The 21514-nt window shown below is 41.4% G+C and overlaps 1 protein-coding gene and 2 long non-coding RNA genes across 8 annotated transcripts; all 3 read left to right on the top strand.

Annotated features, from left to right (window-relative positions):
• Nucleotides 1–12: 12 nt before the first annotated feature.
• Nucleotides 13–5775, top strand: LOC146378829 (uncharacterized). Of its 6 annotated transcripts, none has more exons than XR_014801519.1 (5): nt 13–242; nt 1063–1180; nt 1290–1497; nt 2475–4023; nt 4156–5774. It is a non-coding gene; the product is annotated as an uncharacterized LOC146378829 (long non-coding RNA). The 6 variants fall into 6 exon arrangements; XR_014801518.1 differs by having other exon boundaries at nt 14–242; nt 2475–3235; nt 3901–5774; XR_014801516.1 differs by having other exon boundaries at nt 23–242; nt 2475–2712; nt 3029–5773.
• A 663-nt stretch (nt 5776–6438) lies between these two features.
• On the top strand, nt 6439–7920 carry LOC146378828 (uncharacterized). Its single transcript, XR_014801530.1, has 3 exons — nt 6439–6641; nt 7463–7580; nt 7690–7920. It is a non-coding gene; the product is annotated as an uncharacterized LOC146378828 (long non-coding RNA).
• Nucleotides 7921–8763: 843 nt separating this feature from the next.
• LOC146378827 (TELO2-interacting protein 1 homolog) lies at nt 8764–20904 on the top strand (the record flags this gene model as incomplete). The annotated part of the gene is made up of 7 exons (XM_084941905.1): nt 8764–8965; nt 9131–9279; nt 11472–11642; nt 12235–15869; nt 16691–16808; nt 16918–17125; nt 18103–20904. Coding segments are annotated over 4 exons (717 nt in total), but the record flags the coding sequence as incomplete, so codon positions are not given.
• Nucleotides 20905–21514: the final 610 nt, after the last annotated feature.

Genomic DNA, 21514 nt, shown 5'->3' with positions numbered 1-21514 from the left:
GGAAAAATAATAATTTTAATGTGAGGCAAAACATGTATGGTGCTCGATAAAGATGACACGCCGACTCACTTCTTCTTCTTTCTTTTTTTTGCAAAGTTTGTTTTCATATTAAACCAGTGTCAGTGACGTCATTCTATGCGACTACCACAGTAAAGGAAAAGCCTGGATCTGTACATCTTTTTCTTTTATTTTTGTTGTCTAAAACACAAAAATCGCGAAACAGTCAGCTCACAAAGTTGCAGGTTGGTGGCAATTTGGCAGAACAGCCAATGACTTAAAACATTTAAGTGCATATATCTTGCCACAAGACATGTGCGCTAAGCTAGCTAAATTAGTTTGTGTTAGCGAATCAAGTTCAAGCTCCTCACATATCATCATCCAGGGTACAGTCATATGCTCATGAGGCGATCCCACGCAGGTAACACTACGGCAGTGTAACAAGTTAAATATGCACACATTTTAAGCTATTTCCTAATATCTAACCATTATGATAAATGTTTGCCTGCAACCGACACAACCAACACAAATGTCATTGAAAAAAACAAAACCCTGTGATAACATGTTTCTGTTTTTCTAGAACAGAAGAACCACAATTTAAAAAGCCAGTAGTAATAAATCTTTGTTGTTACTGCATGATTAGAATGAAATACCTGAAGTCTGGCTGGAATAAGAAGTGGTAATCTGTGTACTGTGCTAGTGATCTGCATAATTCACCTCATCTGTTTGGATGGCAGAAGTCGGCTAACTACACAGCTAATTTCATCAGGCTGCTAATGAAACATCTAAAATGATAGATGGTTAACTACACAACGGAAGTAACAGCATTACAATCACTTGATTTAATTACATTTTTTTCCCCAAACTTTTGATCCAAATTAGCAAAGTACTGCAGCCATCTGAACCTTCTAGGTGTTACATGTTACAGTGTTCCACTCTGGCCAGCTTTGAAAATGGAAAACTCTTTGCGTGGTTTACTCGGTTCTGTAAATAAGGCTCCTTTCATTTGTGAGACTGTATTCCACAGCCAGTTGTCTTCTCTCCCCTTTGGTCCGCCCTTACAAGGTGAAGGTGCTGCCCACCCATGATACCAGCAAGGTGCGTGCAAGTGGATCCGGCCTTAACACCACTGGAGTGCCCACCTCTCTGCCAGTGAAGGTCACCATTGATGCCAAAGATGCAGGTGAGGGACTGCTGGCAGTGCAGATCACTGTGAGTGCATGAACGTGGACCACACAATAATGTATTCAAAGCATTGATATTTAGGTAACAGTTTTTGTTTTCTCCTGAAGGACCCAGAGGGGAAGCCCAAGAAGCAGATATCTGTGACAGCCATGATGGGACCTACCTGGTGTTTTATGTGCCAGACATGACTGACAGATACACCACTCTCATTAAGTACGGAGGAGACAAGATCCCTTATTGACCCTACTGAATCAGGGCTCTGCCCACCGGAGATGCCAGCAAGTGCACTGTCCCTGAATGTTGTCCAGTGGCCAGGTAGGACTCACTTCCTTGGTTGCTTATACACTTTTAGTTTTCTTTGAAAACGGCCCTTTAAGTCACTTGATCCATGACTTGAGTGAGCACTCTCCATTTGTTCATTTCATAGTTATTGTAGAGACGATAAGAAATGATGCTTTAGTTTTTTTGTAAATTATAGTCAAACATACAATAAACTGAGGTATTCCCTTTGGTTAACAGAGCAATCCGATAACAAAAGTGGACAAAGCACATCGAGTTGCCACAAATATCTTTGTATATTACGCAGTGGGGCAAAAAATGAGGTGACCAAATACTTATTTTCCACCATAATTTGCAAATCAATTCTTTAAAACTCGGACAAGTTAGAGGTCTACCTATGATGAAAATTACAGGCCTCTCTCATATTTTTAAGTGGGAGAACTTGCACAATTGGTGGCTGACTAAATACTTTTTTGCCCCACTGTATTTGATCCTGTCTCCCTCAATACTATTTAATATCTAAATGCTTGATTCATCATATTATAACAAATGTGCTGTTGTAGCTACTGACAGTGAGTTTGATTACATTTTTTCCATCTACCAAAGAGAAATAATATCTCTTAGTGGCAGGTGGATCACACGTTGATTCTAACACTTTGCATATGACTGGGTAGGATGAGCATTTTATAAGCGCTTCTGTGGTTTTTGTTTATGTAAGGAAATACATCAGTTTCCCTTGTATTTTAAATTTGAGTGAAGATCCTAAATTGGCCCCCACTCTTCACTTTGAGAAAGGCTAATCTGTGTTATCCCCACATGAGCACAGTCAGATATAATACAGGCTTTCACTCAGGAGCAGGAAGGCTAAAGGCTGTTTAATGTTTGATCTAACTGTGTCAGACATTTGCGTTCTCACGTGCATGGACGATATCTTGAAAACTTCAGAGCTGCAGTGCATGTGTAAAAGTGGTTGGAAAGCAGTGCATTAACACAGGTTTTGTCTCTTTGCGTAGCTGCTCAGTCCATCCAGACTCCCCTCGATATACAACAGTGATGCCAGCAACTCAAATACAAGCTCTCTCCAAGTGATTCCTTCATCATCAACATCTGCATCCATGATCCATTAGCTCAACAGCAACCTCTGTCAGCTGTGCATCGAACTCGAGGGAATCGCCTGCTGTGCTCTGCCGGTGGGCCGCAATTTCCGTCCCTTGTTGATGGTCTCGCTGTATCCTGTGCTGGAGAAAGCTGGTGAGGAGACACTGCTGGTGAGCCAGGCGGCGCTGAGCTCCATGTAGGACATCAGTAAGGCCTGTGGATACACTTCCCTCAAGGAAGGATTTGTTATTCATATTTTCATTGATGAACTGACAAATTCAGACACGTTAAGTCTGTAAACAGTCATTTATTCACTCAGAGCTGCTGCTGGGAAATTGCTTCATCAGCTTTTGGATATATACGAGTTTTGTAAATGATAATTCATCCAGTAGTACACAACGGGAAGGTTTTATTGAATTTTGACAGCTTGCTGCTTTTATACATTACATTTTTGTACATTACATGCCAGGCGCTGTGCGTGCTGGGTGAAACATGTGGGGACTTTCTGAGGAGGAGGGTTTCTAAAGAGGTTCTACCTAAGCTGAGCGCCTCTCTGGCACGGCAGGCTCCGATCAGCGCCAAGGCTGGGCCTGTCTACACACACACACCCTGGCCTACAAACTGCAGCTGGCTGTATTGCAGGGGCTGGGCTCACTGTGCCAGTGACTGGATCTGGGTAAGAGAATAGAGACACAGTCCTCACAAACAGCACAGTTTCACCAAGACGCAACATGAGTGCATCATCCTGTAGAACTGTACCTGGGATCTGGCAATGATCAAAGCAGCCACAACATGGACAAATCATAGCAAGACAACTATTCTTAGTATGACACCTCACTTTATGAACATTGGTGCAACACGAAGCCCATTTATGTAAAACCACATTGAAGATAGATTACCTCTTTTCAGCTGTAATATTTAACTGAAGTTGAAGCTCCATCACCACCAGGTGGCAGTCTCGTATAACAATGAAAATCAAACATTGGTATCACAGCATAAATCAGGGCATCTCTGTTTCATTATAAAAACTTTAAACCGTAAACAGTTTGACATCCTAAACACATGACGGTGATGTTGTTACTAAAAATGCCTCTTCACTGTGGCAGCTCTGTCATTCAACATATTTTAAACACGACTTTGATGATACGGACCACAGCCAGCTGTGCCAGCAGGATGCTGCTCAGGTCCAAACTGCACACACAGCAACGACTGCAAGCAGCTCTTCTTATACCCAACTGAGAAACGTGATTGTTCAATCAGCGAATGCAAAGCCATTTAATTGATAAGCTGTTCAGTGTGTGTGTGTGTGTGTGTGTGTGTGTGTGTGTGCGCGCCCTTTAGTATTCATCCTGTGTCCGAGCTTACACGTTACAATCCGTCACCTAACAGAGAAGAGACTCCTGGTTGGAACCTGCCGGCCAGCTGGTGCCTTTCAGTGTGGAGGCTAAACTGGTCGGTGTGAATGTGAGTGTGTGGGTCCAAGTGACAAGGTGGTCTGGATATTTAAACTGGAAATGAAATGCTCAATTTATTTTTTTAAGCAATATAAAAATAAGTTTCCATCCACTGACAAAACTGGGATTTAATTTTCATTAGTGGTGGCCCCAGGCTGGACACCTGCGCAGTGTGGAGGTGAACTGAGTGACAGAGTGAACATCACGAATGTCACACCCTCCCACTGAGGTTCATCGCTGACAGAGGAAAAGAGTCACAAAGGTGACAGAGCTGTCTGCAGCCTTTCCAGAGCCAGCGTTACATCTAACAGTGACAAGGACTGCAGTGTAAAGACAATTGTTTCATTTTGTAAGAAATCAGGTTGTTTGTGAAACTGTTCCTTTAAAATAGCTTACGCCACTTTCTGTACTGCAAACTCTCTCATACAGTATAGTGTGCAGATAAACAGGCACGATACACGTTGTGTGTTTGAGATGCTCTTTGTGATTATTCTGTCAAGTGGGTTTCAGTATGGTCTGTGGCTTCAGTTCACAGTGGGTGGGACAAGGATGGGTTTAAATTTTTAGATTAACTAGCAGTGGTGAGGGAGAGGTGGTATTTAGTGGGAGTGGGCAATTTCAAGAATAAATGCTCACCTGGACAGGCAGAATTAGTGTTGGTAAACTTTAACGTTCTAAACTCTCAAAACTGCTGTGAAATCCTCCCTGAACCACCTCAGCAGTTTTACTGAGCTCATTAGGAGTTAGCAGCAGTAAAGTCCAGGCTTGGTCTACTTTTTATACTCTTTCATCTTTTTCCTAGTTCCTCTTCTTTTCCTCTCATCTTCTTATCTTTACCCCATATTTTTGGAACCAGGATCATATTTTTAAAGGGTTTCTTCTTTTGGATATAAAAGTGTCATTATGTGCATGCACTGGACATAATCAGAAAAGAAGCACTCACAACAGTAACCGTGTATGGAGTGGAACCTGGAGCTGGACATGTAACGTGCCCCACTTTCTTTTAAGCCCATCCACCACCCCAGCATCCACCTGTATGCTCCTGGAGTTTTATGACTAACATATTTGCAGGGAGTGATCCACCCGAAGACTAGGCACCGAGCTCAAACTGTATTCTGCTGCTGTGTTTAATCAGTGAAATTAACTTGGCTTTGTTGCATTTTATTCTTTTTTATTTTCTTTTACAAGTTGATTTCTCTTGTCATTTCTGGATAAATGGTAAAAGTATTACAATTGTTATATGAATAAAATATAGTTAAAATGTCCTGTGTATGGTTTGCTCAGCTGAAGCAGACCTAGATGTGGTTTGTGAAGCCTGTCTATAATGTGTATGGGAATTTTTTAAAAATGGGAAAGCTACATTTTTATATCTTTCATTATTAATAACATTTACAGTATCTGTGCAAAAGTCATGAGCCACACGCTGAAGTATTTCATTGGACATTATCTGTTTTTTCCAATCCTTTTTAATCCAGTTCTTGTACCTGACCATTTTCTGAGTAATGTTTTTTGTTTGTTTGTTTGTGTAAACACTTGTTTTGTTTGTTTGTGTAAACACTTTGCACTGACCATTATTGGAGAATTAAAAAGCACCTAATTCAAGGAATATGTGTACACATAACAGAAAACTTGGGAAAGAACCAATTTTAAATCTTTAAGCACTTTGTTACTAGCGGCCTGTCACAAAAACACATTTTGTATAGTGTTTTTTTATTATCTTGTTAATAAAATGTATACAAATGTGTGTGATTAATCACAATGTGTTAGTGTGTAATCACCCTGAGACATGCATGCCTATCTGTAAGAGTCAGATCTAAAGCCACTTCTGATTTGGAGATGCAGCCTGCAGATTGTGTCCAGATTATCCCAGCTCTCTTCACTATATATCCAGGCTTCACTTATCAAATCTGTAAAATTCAAGGCTGGTCCTTAAAAGTTCCCAACAATGCAAAAACTGCATAGCCACACAAGTCCCAGCGTTTCCCACCGCAGCAGCTGTGAAACGAAAGAGGAGAAAGGATGAATGAGTGTTTGCTTATCGGCTCTCCGCTCTCCCCCAAGCTGGCGTTGTTCTTGGTAGCCATGACAACGGAGATAGTCCCAGCTTTGTAAATACAGGCCCCAACACCCCAAAAAAGAAAAGAAAGAAAACATTGGGATTCCCTGCGCAGACCAGGAATCCCCCTAGCAGACTGAAGCTACAGAGAGGATTTGAAGTCAGTGAGTGTATGTGTGTGTGTGAGAGTGATCGAGCCTCGACTCGAACCAGCGCCTGTCTGTGCTTCAATTGCCAGGGGCCGGCAAGTGCTCTGCGCCACCTGCCGGCCGTGGAAGCAGTACAAATTTGTTATATTTGATTTCTCTGAATATAAATTATTTTTGAAAAGGAAAAATAATAATTTTAATGTGAGGCAAAACATGTATGGTGCTCGATAAAGATGACACGCCGACTCACTTCTTCTTCTTTCTTTTTTTTGCAAAGTTTGTTTTCATATTAAACCAGTGTCAGTGACGTCATTCTATGCGACTACCACAGTAAAGGAAAAGCCTGGATCTGTACATCTTTTTCTTTTATTTTTGTTGTCTAAAACACAAAAATCGCGAAACAGTCAGCTCACAAAGTTGCAGGTTGGTGGCAATTTGGCAGAACAGCCAATGACTTAAAACATTTAAGTGCATATATCTTGCCACAAGACATGTGCGCTAAGCTAGCTAAATTAGTTTCTGTTAGCAAATCAAGTTCAAGCTCCTCACATATCATCATCCAGGGTACAGTCATATGCTCATGAGGAGATCCCACGCAGGTAACACTACGGCAGTGTAACAAGTTAAATATGCACACATTTTAAGCTATTTCCTAATATCTAACCATTATGATAAATGTTTTCCTGCAACCGACACAACCAACACAAATGTCATTGAAAAAAACAAAACCCTGTGATAACATGTTTCTGTTTTTCTAGAACAGAAGAACCACAATTTAAAAAGCCAGTAGTAATAAATCTTTGTTGTTACTGCATGATTAGAATGAAATACCTGAAGTCTGGCTGGAATAAGAAGTGGTAATCTGTGTACTGTGCTAGTGATCTGCATAATTCACCTCATCTGTTTGGATGGCAGAAGTCGGCTAACTACACAGCTAATTTCATCAGGCTGCTAATGAAACATCTAAAATGATAGATGGTTAACTACACAACGGAAGTAACAGCATTACAATCACTTGATTTAATTACATTTTTTTCCCCCAAACTTTTGATCCATATTAGCAAAGTACTGCAGCCATCTGAACCTTCTAGGTGTTACATGTTACAGTGTTCCACTCTGGCCAGCTTTGAAAATGGAAAACTCTTTGCGTGGTTTACTCGGTTCTGTAAATAAGGCTCCTTTCATTTGTGAGACTGTATTCCACAGCCAGTTGTCTTCTCTCCCCTTTGGTCCGCCCTTACAAGGTGAAGGTGCTGCCCACCCATGATACCAGCAAGGTGCGTGCAAGTGGATCCGGCCTTAACACCACTGGAGTGCCCACCTCTCTGCCAGTGAAGGTCACCATTGATGCCAAAGATGCAGGTGAGGGACTGCTGGCAGTGCAGATCACTGTGAGTGCATGAACGTGGACCACACAATAATGTATTCAAAGCATTGATATTTAGGTAACAGTTTTTGTTTTCTCCTGAAGGACCCAGAGGGGAAGCCCAAGAAGCAGATATCTGTGACAGCCATAATGGGACCTACCTGGTGTTTTATGTGCCAGACATGACTGACAGATACACCACTCTCATTAAGTACGGAGGAGACAAGATCCCTTATTGACCCTACTGAATCAGGGCTCTGCCCACCGGAGATGCCAGCAAGTGCACTGTCACTGAATGTTGTCCAGTGGTCAGGTAGGACTCACTTCCTTGGTTGCTTATACACTTTTAGTTTTCTTTGAAAACGGCCCTTTAAGTCACTTGATCCATGACTTGAGTGAGCACTCTCCATTTGTTCATTTCATAGTTATTGTAGAGACGATAAGAAATGATGCTTTAGTCTTTTTGTAAATTATAGTCAAACATACAATAAACTGAGGTATTCCCTTTGGTTAACAGAGCAATCCGATAATAAAAGTGGACAAAGCACATCGAGTTGCCACAAATATCTTTGTATATTACGCAGTGGGGCAAAAAATGAGGTGACCAAATACTTATTTTCCACCATAATTTGCAAATCAGTTCTTTAAAACTCGGACAAGTTAGAGGTATACCTATGATGAAAATTACAGGCCTCTCTCATATTTTTAAGTGGGAGAACTTGCACAATTGGTGGCTGACGTCCGAGCGGCATTGAGGAGAGTGAACACAAGGAAAGCGGCGGGGCCAGACGGCATCACCGGCCGTGGGCCGCAATTTCCGTCCCTTGTTGATGGCCTCGCTGTATCCTAAGGAAGAAAATGTGACTCAAGGCATTCGCTACCGCATTTTTCTGTGTTGCCTTTCAAAGTTTCTATCAATGAGTGCATTTCAGGATATATAACTTTGCTTGTTATCAAATTATCAGTATCTTTGGAAACATTTAATACATCGTGATGGTTTAAATGCTGAGTTGTTTTCTGTTGTAGAATTAATATTCATAATAATATTCATACAGAAGTTTTACAAGCCCTCACAGTAAAAATGTATAAATTAAATGTCACTAATGGGCTCTTTCCAAAAACATCATTGTCTGTGTCACACTGATTTTGATCAACTGACTTATTTTATTGTAACCAAACCTATGTTCATATTGTTGTCTTGTTTTTTCTTTAGCGAGGTGGTTTCCTTCCACTTGTAGCGGGACCAGTAAGTCTGCCAGCTCCCGGCAAAGCTCCAGTGACCAGGAAGACCTCAGCATTCGCCAATTCCTTCTGAATTACTGCAAACAGAAAGAACTGGCAGAGAGCTTTGGAATAGAGGATGATGACACTGAAGACCGAGGTAATAGGTCTGTCTACGGGCCAGTGGAATATAAGCTATAGGTTGTAGTGGTGGTGAGATTAGATTCAGAGTGTAGAGGAGATGGATCATTGTAATTAAGAGTCATAGAAATCTGAACTTCACTGCTAAACTGGCGGTCTAACTGTACACGTGCTGCCATTGCAGAGGTCCCTCCCACTGAGTGTGAGGATGTGGAAGATATTGGTAGTCCTGATGTGAAAGCAGAGCTTCCCTCCCACCTCAGCATCACTAAGGATGTTACGGAGCGCTGCATTCATCTGCTGTCTGATCCCAGCCTCAGGCTCCGACTCAAGGTACTGTATCAGTAGTTTTATGTAGAGTCAACTGTTGGACTAATAACAAAAGTAATCATTCTTGTGAGGGTAGGACCTTTGCTACAATTCATCCTGTCAGAACTGTGTGGATGACTGTTCACTGGTGTAATGCTCATCAAGGAAAAACATTCAGTCTGGTCCAGGAGTGAAACAGAAATAAGTCATGTCTGTGCTGAAGTCGTGCCTGCTCAGGAGTTTGGGCTCTCAATGAAGACCTCAATGCTTAGTTTCAGCCACAGCTGGACTGGCCATCGGGCATACCGGGCATTTGTCCGGTGGGCCAATGGTGATTTTTTTTTTTCGTTTTTTCCCCGTAACGGTATAAACACTGAAAGGTGGTGGATTGGCCAGATGCTGGGAGATGTGTAAACATAACTCAGTTGTTTGGTGGTGGCTATTGCGGAGCTTCCACAGATTCAGTAACATTAGCAAGTGGTGGAGGCCAGCAGATGCAACACGCTGGCAGGTGGATGATGGAAAGGCAGGAGGAGCAGAGACCCGAGGCGGTGAACTGAACTTCAGGTAAGAAGTTATGACCTGCAGTCTATCTGGGTCAGATATAAACCAAGTTTAGGTGGAGTTTATTTTCGTTATGCTGACTTTTTACAGTCAGTTACAATAACTCGTACTGCGTGCTAGCTAGCATGACGGAGTTTATATACAGCTGGGCGGGTGCTATGATTTTATTGATGTTGAACTTGTTTTATCTTATTTTATTTATAAGGTTAGTTATTAGAGTTTCCAACCGTCCCGTAAAAAACGGAATCGTCTCGTATTCAGAGAAAATATTGTGCGTTTCGTATTGAGCTGAAAAGGAACACAGTTTGTCACAGACACAAAGCTGGAGTTATTCTGTGTCTTTGCTGCACAGCTGCCTCTTCTTCTCTCTTTCTCTCCCCCTCCCTCTCCTGTTTCTACTTCAATCATGAAACTGATCAATGATCAGCTGATCGGCTTTTCTCTCTTGTTTGTTTATCGCCCACTTTGCGCCAGAAAGAGGAAACCAGCGGCTGTCGCGCTAAACAACAGCAGCACGTTTAAGCTTGATCAGCTTTGTTAGAATTTATTTAATATTAATTTCTAGTATCAGCTGATGTTTGCTGGAGCCACAGCTGTAAAGCTGCTGGTCATGATGTCGGTTTGGATATGTGGTGAGAGGGAAACATGAAGATGATACCAGGAGATATCCTTACTGAACCATCAGAGCTGAACAGGTGATGGAGAAACAGGTTTACCTTTTACGTGACATGAATGAGTTGAAGGGAAGTTATGAACTGTTTCTGAGAGACAAATAACACCAGGATCCTTTTCTAAGTAGCTGACAGCTGGTAACTGTGCAGGGGCGGGTCTAGCAAAGTTTTGCCAGGTGGGCAGGTAGGGCATTAACAGGGAGAGGGGGGCACAAAGAAATACTTTCTTATTCTCATTTAAAATTTCTCACTTTTAACAAATAATTATCTGAATCTTACAACAAACGTTTTCATCTGATGTAAAATGTATAGAAATCCATTATTGTACATAGTAATTACATCATAATTTCTTCAGAAATAGCTAAGTACTGTATATGATGCCAGTATTTTCCCACATTTTCTAGATACTGTACCAGTACTGTGTGTAAAATGCCATCAAAAAGTCAATTAAGTTTTATTCTTTCTCACCTGTCTTTGTATCTCCTTTCACTTATTAAAGGTTGCCATGTTAGAAAAAATATTTTGCCCTGCCATGCTGTTTATTGATGTGGCAAATGAATGGTTTATGAAAATATATCTAAATCTGTCATCAGTAATCAGTAATGATCATGTCTCACCTCTAGTCTTCTCTGTCTTAATTTCAGGTTTTCACCATGTGTTGTAGATAGTTCAGGAGGTTAACTCGACCAAGCAGTCTACTTTCAGGTACTGTTTAGAATACCAGAATAGGGAGGATGGTGTAGGTTTAAGTTTATTAGACTGATACATATATACCAACAAGACAGTGTACATCACTGTGACAGCAGCGTTTGTTTTCATTCAAAGGATTTATGGTTTTTGCTATAATACCATGGTGGGCCGGTCACCAGTCAAAATGCCCGGGCCGATTTTTTGTCCCAGTCCAGCCCTGGTTTCAGCTCACATATAATCAGGATCAAAACAGAGATAATTGTTAGGTGTGTTGTGCGTCTTTGTCTTTAGGTACTGGATGTGCTGGAGTTGTGCGTTCAGGTGCTGAGTGAGAGGGAAAATGAACTGCTGCCTATGGCTCATCGCTGCTGGCCAGCACTCCTGCAGAGACTCACAGCCGATGGCCCATTAGCAGTCCTCAGAGCCTTCAGGTTAAGTAAAACAAACCTCTCTTTTCATTATGTGAGTCTAAATTATTCAAGTCATCTTTAATTTTTTTAAACTCTTAATAGTGAAAGAATGAAAGATTACGCTCAACAATAGGCTTATTTCATTCAGAAATAGTTCTATTATTTTCTTTTTGGGTTGTAAGAGTCTGTGAAGACTCTTTAAACTAGCATTTCTTCTATCAGCACAGAAAAATCCCTGTGTGGATGCCTTCTTAGAGGCTGCTTTTCAAACTGTCTCAGAGAATCACAAAGTAGGACTTTGGGATAAACGAAGCTGATAGTTTTTTGTCATCTTTGGTACAAGTGTCAGCTGATTCAACTTGTCGGTGTAAATTAGGCTACTCGTCAGCTCCTGTCATCAGCTGGACTATTTTTGAATTTGTTATTCATATTTTCATTGATGAACTGACAAATTCAGACACGTTAAGTCTGTAAACAGTCATTTATTCACTCAGAGCTGCTGCTGGGAAATTGCTTCATCAGCTTTTGGATATATACGAGTTTTGTAAATGATAATTCATCCAGTAGTACACAACGGGAAGGTTTTATTGAATTTTGACAGCTTGCTGCTTTTATACATTACATTTTTGTACATTACATGCCAGGCGCTGTGCGTGCTGGGTGAAACATGTGGGGACTTTCTGAGGAGGAGGGTTTCTAAAGAGGTTCTACCCAAGCTGAGCGCCTCTCTGGCACGGCAGGCTCCGATCAGCACCAAGGCTGGGCCTGTCTACACACACACCCTGGCCTACAAAATGCAGCTGGCTGTATTGCAGGGGCTGGGCTCACTGTGCCAGTGACTGGATCTGGGTAAGAGAATAGAGACACAGTCCTCACAAACAGCACAGTTTCACCAAGACGCAACATGAGTGCATCATCCTGTAGAACTGTACCTGGGATCTGGCAATGATCAAAGCAGCCACAACATGGACAAATCATAGCAAGACAACTATTCTTAGTATGACACCTCACTTTATGAACATTGGTGCAACACGAAGCCCATTTATGTAAAACCACATTGAAGATAGATTACCTCTTTTCAGCTGTAATATTTAACTGAAGTTGAAGCTCCTTCACCACCAGGTGGCAGTCTCGTATAACAATGAAAATCAACCATTGGTATCACAGCATAAATCGGGGCATCTCTGTTTCATTATAAAAACTTTAAACCGTAAACAGTTTGACATCCTAAACACGTGACGGTGATGTTGTTACTAAAAATGCCTCTTCACTGTGGCAGCTCTGTCATTCAACATATTCTAAACATGACTTTGATGATACGGACCACAGCCAGCTGTGCCAGCAGGATGCTGCTCAGGTCCAAACTGCACACACAGCAATGACTGCAAGCAGCTCTTCTTATACCCAACTGAGAAACGTGATTGTTCAATCAGCGAATGCAAAGCCATTTAATTGATAAGCTGTTCAGTGTGTGTGTGTGTGTGTGTGTGTGTGTGTGTGTGTGTGTGTGTGTGTGTGTGTGCGCGCCCTTTAGTATTCATCCTGTGTCCGAGCTTACACGTTACAATCCGTCACCTAACAGAGAAGAGACTCCTGGTTGGAACCTGCCGGCCAGCTGGTGCCTTTCAGTGTGGAGGCTAAACTGGTCGGTGTGAATGTGAGTGTGTGGGTCCAAGTGACAAGGTGGTCTGGATATTTAAACTGGAAATGAAATGCTCAATTTATTTTTTTAAGCATTATAAAAATAAGTTTCCATCCACTGACAAAACTGGGATTTAATTTTCATTAGTGGTGGCCCCAGGCTGGACACCTGCGCAGTGTGGAGGTGAACTGAGTGACAGAGTGAACATCACGAATGTCACACCCTCCCACTGAGGTTCATCGCTGACAGAGGAAAAGAGTCACAAAGGTGACAGAGCTGTCTGCAGCCTTTCCAGAGCCAGCGTTACATCTAACAGTGACAAGGACTGCAGTGTAAAGACAATTGTTTCATTTTGTAAGAAATCAGGTTGTTTGTGAAACTGTTCCTTTAAAATAGCTTACGCCACTTTCTGTACTGCAAACTCTCTCATACAGTATAGTGTGCAGATAAACAGGCGAGATACACGTTGTGTGTTTGAGATGCTCTTTGTGATTATTCTGTCAAGTGGGTTTCAGTATGGTCTGTGGCTTCAGTTCACAGTGGGTGGGACAAGGATGGGTTTAAAAATTTAGATTAACTAGCAGTGGTGAGGGAGAGGTGGTATTTAGTGGGAGTGGGCAATTTCAAGAATAAATGCTCACCTGGACAGGCAGAATTAGTGTTGGTAAACTTTAACGTTCTAAACTCTCAAAACTGCTGTGAAATCCTCCCTGAACCACCTCAGCAGTTTTACTGAGCTCATTAGGAGTTAGCAGCGGTAAAGTCCAGGCTTGGTCTACTTTTTATACTCTTTCATCTTTTTCCTAGTTCCTCTTCTTTTCCTCTCATCTTCTTATCTTTACCCCATATTTTTGGAACCAGGATCATATTTTTAAAGGGTTTCTTCTTTTGGATATAAAAGTGTCATTATGTGCATGCACTGGACATAATCAGAAAAGAAGCACTCACAACAGTAACCGTGTATGGAGTGGAACCTGGAGCTGGACATGTAACGTGCCCCACTTTCTTTTAAGCCCATCCACCACCCCAGCATCCACCTGTATGCTCCTGGAGTTTTATGACTAACATATTTGCAGGGAGTGATCCACCCGAAGACTAGGCACCGAGCTCAAACTGTATTCTGCTGCTGTGTTTAATCAGTGAAATTAACTTGGCTTTGTTGCATTTTATTCTTTTTTATTTTCTTTTACAAGTTGATTTCTCTTGTCATTTCTGGATAAACGGTAAAAGTATTACAATTGTTATATGAATAAAATATAGTTAAAATGTCCTGTGTATGGTTTGCTCAGCTGAAGCAGACCTAGATGTGGTTTGTGAAGCCTGTCTATAATGTGTATGGGAATTTTTTAAAAATGGGAAAGCTACATTTTTATATCTTTCATTATTAATAACATTTACAATATCTGTGCAAAAGTCATGAGCCACACGCTGAAGTATTTCATTGGACATTATCTGTTTTTTCCAATCCTTTTTAATCCAGTTCTTGTACCTGACCATTTTCTGAGTAATGTTTTTTGTTTGTTTGTTTGTGTAAACACTTGTTTTGTTTGTTTGTGTAAACACTTTGCACTGACCATTATTGGAGAATTAAAAAGCACCTAATTCAAGGAATATGTGTACACATAACAGAAAACTTGGGAAAGAACCAATTTTAAATCTTTAAGCACTTTGTTACTAGCGGCCTGTCACAAAAACACATTTTGTATAGTTTTTTTTTTTTAATTATCTTGTTAATAAGATGTATACAAATGTGTGTGATTAATCACAATGTGTTAGTGTGTAATCACCCTGAGACATGCATGCCTGTCTGTAAGAGTCAGATCTAAAGCCACTTCTGATTTGGAGATGCAGCCTGCAGATTGTGTCCAGATTATCCCAGCTCTCTTCACTAAATATCCAGGCTTCACTTATCAAATCTGTAAAATTCAAGGCTGGTCCTTAAAAGTTCCCAACAATGCAAAAACTGCATAGCCACACAAGTCCCAGCGTTTCCCACCGCAGCAGCTGTGAAACGAAAGAGGAGAAAGGATGAATGAGTGTTTGCTTATCGGCTCTCCGCTCTCCCCCAAGCTGGCGTTGTTCTTGGTAGCCATGACAACGGAGATAGTCCCAGCTTTGTAAATACAGGCCCCAACACCCCAAAAAAGAAAAGAAAGAAAACATTGGGATTCCCTGCGCAGACCAGGAATCCCCCTAGCAGACTGAAGCTACAGAGAGGATATGAAGTCAGTGAGTGTGTGTGTGTGTGTGAGAGTGATCGAGCCTCGACTCGAACCAGCGCCTGTCTGTGCTTCAATTGCCAGGGGCCGGCAAGTGCTCTGCGCCACCTGCCGGCCGTGGAAGCCGTACAAATTTGTTATATTTGACTTCTCTGAATAGAAATTATTTTTGAAAAGGAAAAATAATAATTTTAATGTGAGGCAAAACATGTATGGTGCTCGATAAAGATGACACGCCGACTCACTTCTTCTTCTTTCTTTTTTTTGCAAAGTTTGTTTTCATATTAAACCAGTGTCAGTGACGTCATTCTATGCGACTACCACAGTAAAGGAAAAGCCTGGATCTGTACGTCTTTTTCTTTTATTTTTGTTGTCTAAAACACAAAAATCGCGAAACAGTCAGCTCACAAAGTTGCAGGTTGGTGGCAATTTGGCAGAACAGCCAATGACTTAAAACATTTAAGTGCATATATCTTGCCACAAGACATGTGCGCTAAGCTAGCTAAATTAGTTTGTGTTAGCGAATCAAGTTCAAGCTCCTCACATATCATCATCCAGGGTACAGTCATATGCTCATGAGGAGATCCCACGCAGGTAACACTACGGCAGTGTAACAAGTTAAATATACACACATTTTAAGCTATTTCCTAATATCTAACCATTATGATAAATGTTTTCCTGCAACCGACACAACCAACACAAATGTCATTGAAAAAAACAAAACCCTGTGATAACATGTTTCTGTTTTTCTAGAACAGAAGAACCACAATTTAAAAAGCCAGTAGTAATAAATCTTTGTTGTTACTGCATGATTAGAATGAAATACCTGAAGTCTGGCTGGAATAAGAAGTGGTAATCTGTGTACTGTGCTAGTGATCTGCATAATTCACCTCATCTGTTTGGATGGCAGAAGTCGGCTAACTACACAGCTAATTTCATCAGGCTGCTAATGAAACATCTAAAATGATAGATGGTTAACTACACAACGGAAGTAACAGCATTACAATCACTTGATTTAATTACATTTTTTTCCCCCAAACTTTTGATCCAAATTAGCAAAGTACTGCAGCCATCTGAACCTTCTAGGTGTTACATGTTACAGTGTTCCACTCTGGCCAGCTTTGAAAATGGAAAACTCTTTGCGTGGTTTACTCGGTTCTGTAAATAAGGCTCCTTTCATTTGTGAGACTGTATTCCACAGCCAGTTGTCTTCTCTCCCCTTTGGTCCGCCCTTACAAGGTGAAGGTGCTGCCCACCCATGATACCAGCAAGGTGCGTGCAAGTGGATCCGGCCTTAACACCACTGGAGTGCCCACCTCTCTGCCAGTGAAGGTCACCATTGATGCCAAAGATGCAGGTGAGGGACTGCTGGCAGTGCAGATCACTGTGAGTGCATGAACGTGGACCACACAATAATGTATTCAAAGCATTGATATTTAGGTAACAGTTTTTGTTTTCTCTTGAAGGACCCAGAGGGGAAGCCCAAGAAACAGATATCTGTGACAGCCATGATGGGACCTACCTGGTGTTTTATGTGCCAGACATGACTGACAGATACACCACTCTCATTAAGTACGGAGGAGACAAGATCCCTTATTGACCCTACTGAATCAGGGCTCTGCCCACCGGAGATGCCAGCAAGTGCACTGTCACTGAATGTTGTCCAGTGGCCAGGTAGGACTCACTTCCTTGGTTGCTTATACACTTTTAGTTTTCTTTGAAAACGGCCCTTTAAGTCACTTGATCCATGACTTGAGTGAGCACTCTCCATTTGTTCATTTCATAGTTATTGTAGAGACGATAAGAAATGATGCTTTAGTTTTTTTGTAAATTATAGTCAAACATACAATAAACTGAGGTATTCCCTTTGGTTAACAGAGCAATCCGATAACAAAAGTGGACAAAGCACATCGAGTTGCCACAAATATCTTTGTATATTACGCAGTGGGGCAAAAAATGAGGTGACCAAATACTTATTTTCCACCATAATTTGCAAATCAATTCTTTAAAACTCGGACAAGTTAGAGGTCTACCTATGATGAAAATTACAGGCATCTCTCATCTTTTTAAGTGGGAGAACTTGCACAATTGGTGGCTGACTAAATACTTTTTTGCCCCACTGTATTTGATCCTGTCTCCCTCAATACTATTTAATATCTAAATGCTTGATTCATCATATTATAACAAATGTGCTGTTGTAGCTACTGACAGTGAGTTTGATTACATTTTTTCCATCTACCAAAGAGAAATAATATCTCTTAGTGGCAGGTGGATCACACGTTGATTCTAACACTTTGCATATGACTGGGTAGGATGAGCATTTTATAAGCGCTTGTGTGGTTTTTGTTTATGTAAGGAAATACATCAGTTTCCCTTGTATTTTAAATTTGAGTGAAGATCCTAAATTGGCCCCCACTCTTCACTTTGAGAAAGGCTAATCTGTGTTATCCCCACATGAGCACAGTCAGATATAATACAGGCTTTCACTCAGGAGCAGGAAGGCTAAAGGCTGTTTAATGTTTGATCTAACTGTGTCAGACATTTGCGTTCTCATGTGCATGCACGATATCTTGAAAACTTCAGAGCTGCAGTGCATGTGTAAAAGTGGTTAGAAAGCAGTGCATTAACACAGGTTTTGTCTCTTTGCGTAGCTGCTCAGTCCATCCAGACTTCCCTCGATATACAACAGTGATGCCAGCAACTCAAATACAAGCTCTCTCCAAGTGATTCCTTCATCATCAACATCTGCATCCATGATCCATTAGCTCAACAGCAACATCTGTCAGCTGTGCATTGAACTCGGGGGAATCGCCTGCTGTGCTCAGCCGGTGGGCCGCAATTTCTGTCCCTTGTTGATGGCCTCGCTGTATCCTGTGCTGGAGAAAGCTGGTGAGGAGACACTGCTGGTGAGCCAGGCGGCGCTGAGCTCCATGTAGGACATCAGTAAGGCCTGTGGATACACTTCCCTCAAGGAAGGATTTGTTATTCATATTTTCATTGATGAACTGACAAATTCAGACACGTTAAGTCTGTAAACAGTCATTTATTCACTCAGAGCTGCTGCTGGGAAATTGCTTCATCAGCTTTTGGGTATATACGAGTTTTGTAAATGATAATTCATCCAGTAGTACACAACGGGAAGGTTTTATTGAATTTTGACAGCTTGCTGCTTTTATACATTACATTTTTGTACATTACATGCCAGGCGCTGTGCGTGCTGGGTGAAACATGTGGGGACTTTCTGAGGAGGAGGGTTTCTAAAGAGGTTCTACCCAAGCTGAGCGCCTCTCTGGCACGGCAGGCTCCGATCAGCGCCAAGGCTGGGCCTGTCTACACACACACCCTGGCCTACAAAATGCAGCTGGCTGTATTGCAGGGGCTGGGCTCACTGTGCCTGTGACTGGATCTGGGTAAGAGAATAGAGACACAGTCCTCACAAACAGCACAGTTTCACCAAGACGCAACATGAGTGCATCATCCTGTAGAACTGTACCTGGGATCTGGCAATGATCAAAGCAGCCACAACATGGACAAATCATAGCAAGACAACTATTCTTAGTATGACACCTCACTTTATGAACATTGGTGCAACACGAAGCCCATTTATGTAAAACCACATTGAAGATAGATTACCTCTTTTCAGCTGTAATATTTAACTGAAGTTGAAGCTCCTTCACCACCAGGTGGCAGTCTCGTATAACAAGGAAAATCAACCATTGGTATCACAGCATAAATCGGGGCATCTCTGTTTCATTATAAAAACTTTAAACCGTAAACAGTTTGACATCCTAAACACGTGACGGTGATGTTGTTACTAAAAATGCCTCTTCACTGTGGCAGCTCTGTCATTCAACATATTTTAAACACGACTTTGATGATACGGACCACAGCCAGCTGTGCCAGCAGGATGCTGCTCAGGTCCAAACTGCACACACAGCAACGACTGCAAGCAGCTCTTCTTATACCCAACTGAGAAACGTGATTGTTCAATCAGCGAATGCAAAGCCATTTAATTGATAAGCTGTTCAGTGTGTGTGTGTGTGTGTGTGTGTGTGCGCGTGTGCGCGCCCTTTAGTATTCATCCTGTGTCCGAGCTTACACGTTACAATCCGTCACCTAACAGAGAAGAGACTCCTGGTTGGAACCTGCCGGCCAGCTGGTGCCTTTCAGTGTGGAGGCTAAACTGGTCAGTGTGAATGTGAGTGTGTGGGTCCAAGTGACAAGGTGGTCTGGATATTTAAACTGGAAATGAAATGCTCAATTTATTTTTTTAAGCATTATAAAAATAAGTTTCCATCCACTGACAAAACTGGGATTTAATTTTCATTAGTGGTGGCCCCAGGCTGGACACCTGCGCAGTGTGGAGGTGAACTGAGTGACAGAGTGAACATCACGAATGTCACACCCTCCCACTGAGGTTCATCGCTGACAGAGGAAAAGAGTCACAAAGGTGACAGAGCTGTCTGCAGCCTTTCCAGAGCCAGCGTTACATCTAACAGTGACAAGGACTGCAGTGTAAAGACAATTGTTTCATTTTGTAAGAAATCAGGTTGTTTGTGAAACTGTTCCTTTAAAATAGCTTACGCCACTTTCTGTACTGCAAACTCTCTCATACAGTATAGTGTGCAGATAAACAGGCACGATACACGTTGTGTGTTTGAGATGCGCTTTGTGATTATTCTGTCAAGTGGGTTTCAGTATGGTCTGTGGCTTCAGTTCACAGTGGGTGGGACAAGGATGGGTTTAAAAATTTAGATTAACTAGCAGTGGTGAGGGAGAGGTGGTATTTAGTGGGAGTGGGCAATTTCGAGAATAAATGCTCACCTGGACAGGCAGAATTAGTGTTGGTAAACTTTAACGTTCTAAACTCTCAAAACTGCTGTGAAATCCTCCCTGAACCACCTCAGCAGTTTTACTGAGCTCATTAGGAGTTAGCAGCGGTAAAGTCCAGGCTTGGTCTACTTTTTATACTCTTTCATCTTTTTCCTAGTTCCTCTTCTTTTCCTCTCATCTTCTTATCTTTACCCCATATTTTTGGAACCAGGATCATATTTTTAAAGGGTTTCTTCTTTTGGATATAAAAGTGTCATTATGTGCATGCACTGGACATAATCAGAAAAGAAGCACTCACAACAGTAACCGTGTATGGAGTGGAACCTGGAGCTGGACATGTAACGTGCCCCACTTTCTTTTAAGCCCATCCACCACCCCAGCATCCACCTGTACGCTCCTGGAGTTTTATGACTAACATATTTGCAGGGAGTGATCCACCCGAAGACTAGGCACCGAGCTCAAACTGTATTCTGCTGCTGTGTTTAATCAGTGAAATTAACTTGGCTTTGTTGCATTTTATTCTTTTTTATTTTCTTTTACAAGTTGATTTCTCTTGTCATTTCTGGATAAACGGTAAAAGTATTACAATTGTTATATGAATAAAATATAGTTAAAATGTCCTGTGTATGGTTTGCTCAGCTGAAGCAGACCTAGATGTGGTTTGTGAAGCCTGTCTATAATGTGTATGGGAATTTTTTAAAAATGGGAAAGCTACATTTTTATATCTTTCATTATTAATAACATTTACAGTATCTGTGCAAAAGTCATGAGCCACACGCTGAAGTATTTCATTGGACATTATCTGTTTTTTCCAATCCTTTTTAATCCAGTTCTTGTACCTGACCATTTTCTGAGTAATGTTTTTTGTTTGTTTGTTTGTGTAAACACTTGTTTTGTTTGTTTGTGTAAACACTTTGCACTGACCATTATTGGAGAATTAAAAAGCACCTAATTCAAGGAATATGTGTACACATAACAGAAAACTTGGGAAAGAACCAATTTTAAATCTTTAAGCACTTTGTTACTAGCGGCCTGTCACAAAAACACATTTTGTATAGTGTTTTTTTATTATCTTGTTAATAAAATGTATACAAATGTGTGTGATTAATCACAATGTGTTAGTGTGTAATCACCCTGAGACATGCACGCCTGTCTGTAAGAGTCAGATCTAAAGCCACTTCTGATTTGGAGATGCAGCCTGCAGATTGTGTCCAGATTATCCCAGCTCTC

The sequence above is a fragment of the Perissodus microlepis genome, chromosome 10, assembly GCF_051167445.1.
Source record: "Perissodus microlepis isolate ML-2025 ecotype Zambia chromosome 10, ASM5116744v1, whole genome shotgun sequence".
Classification (NCBI taxonomy): Eukaryota; Metazoa; Chordata; class Actinopteri; order Cichliformes; family Cichlidae; genus Perissodus; species Perissodus microlepis.
The sequence above is the reverse complement of the archived record's forward strand: the minus strand, read 5'-3'. Positions and strand labels throughout refer to the sequence as shown.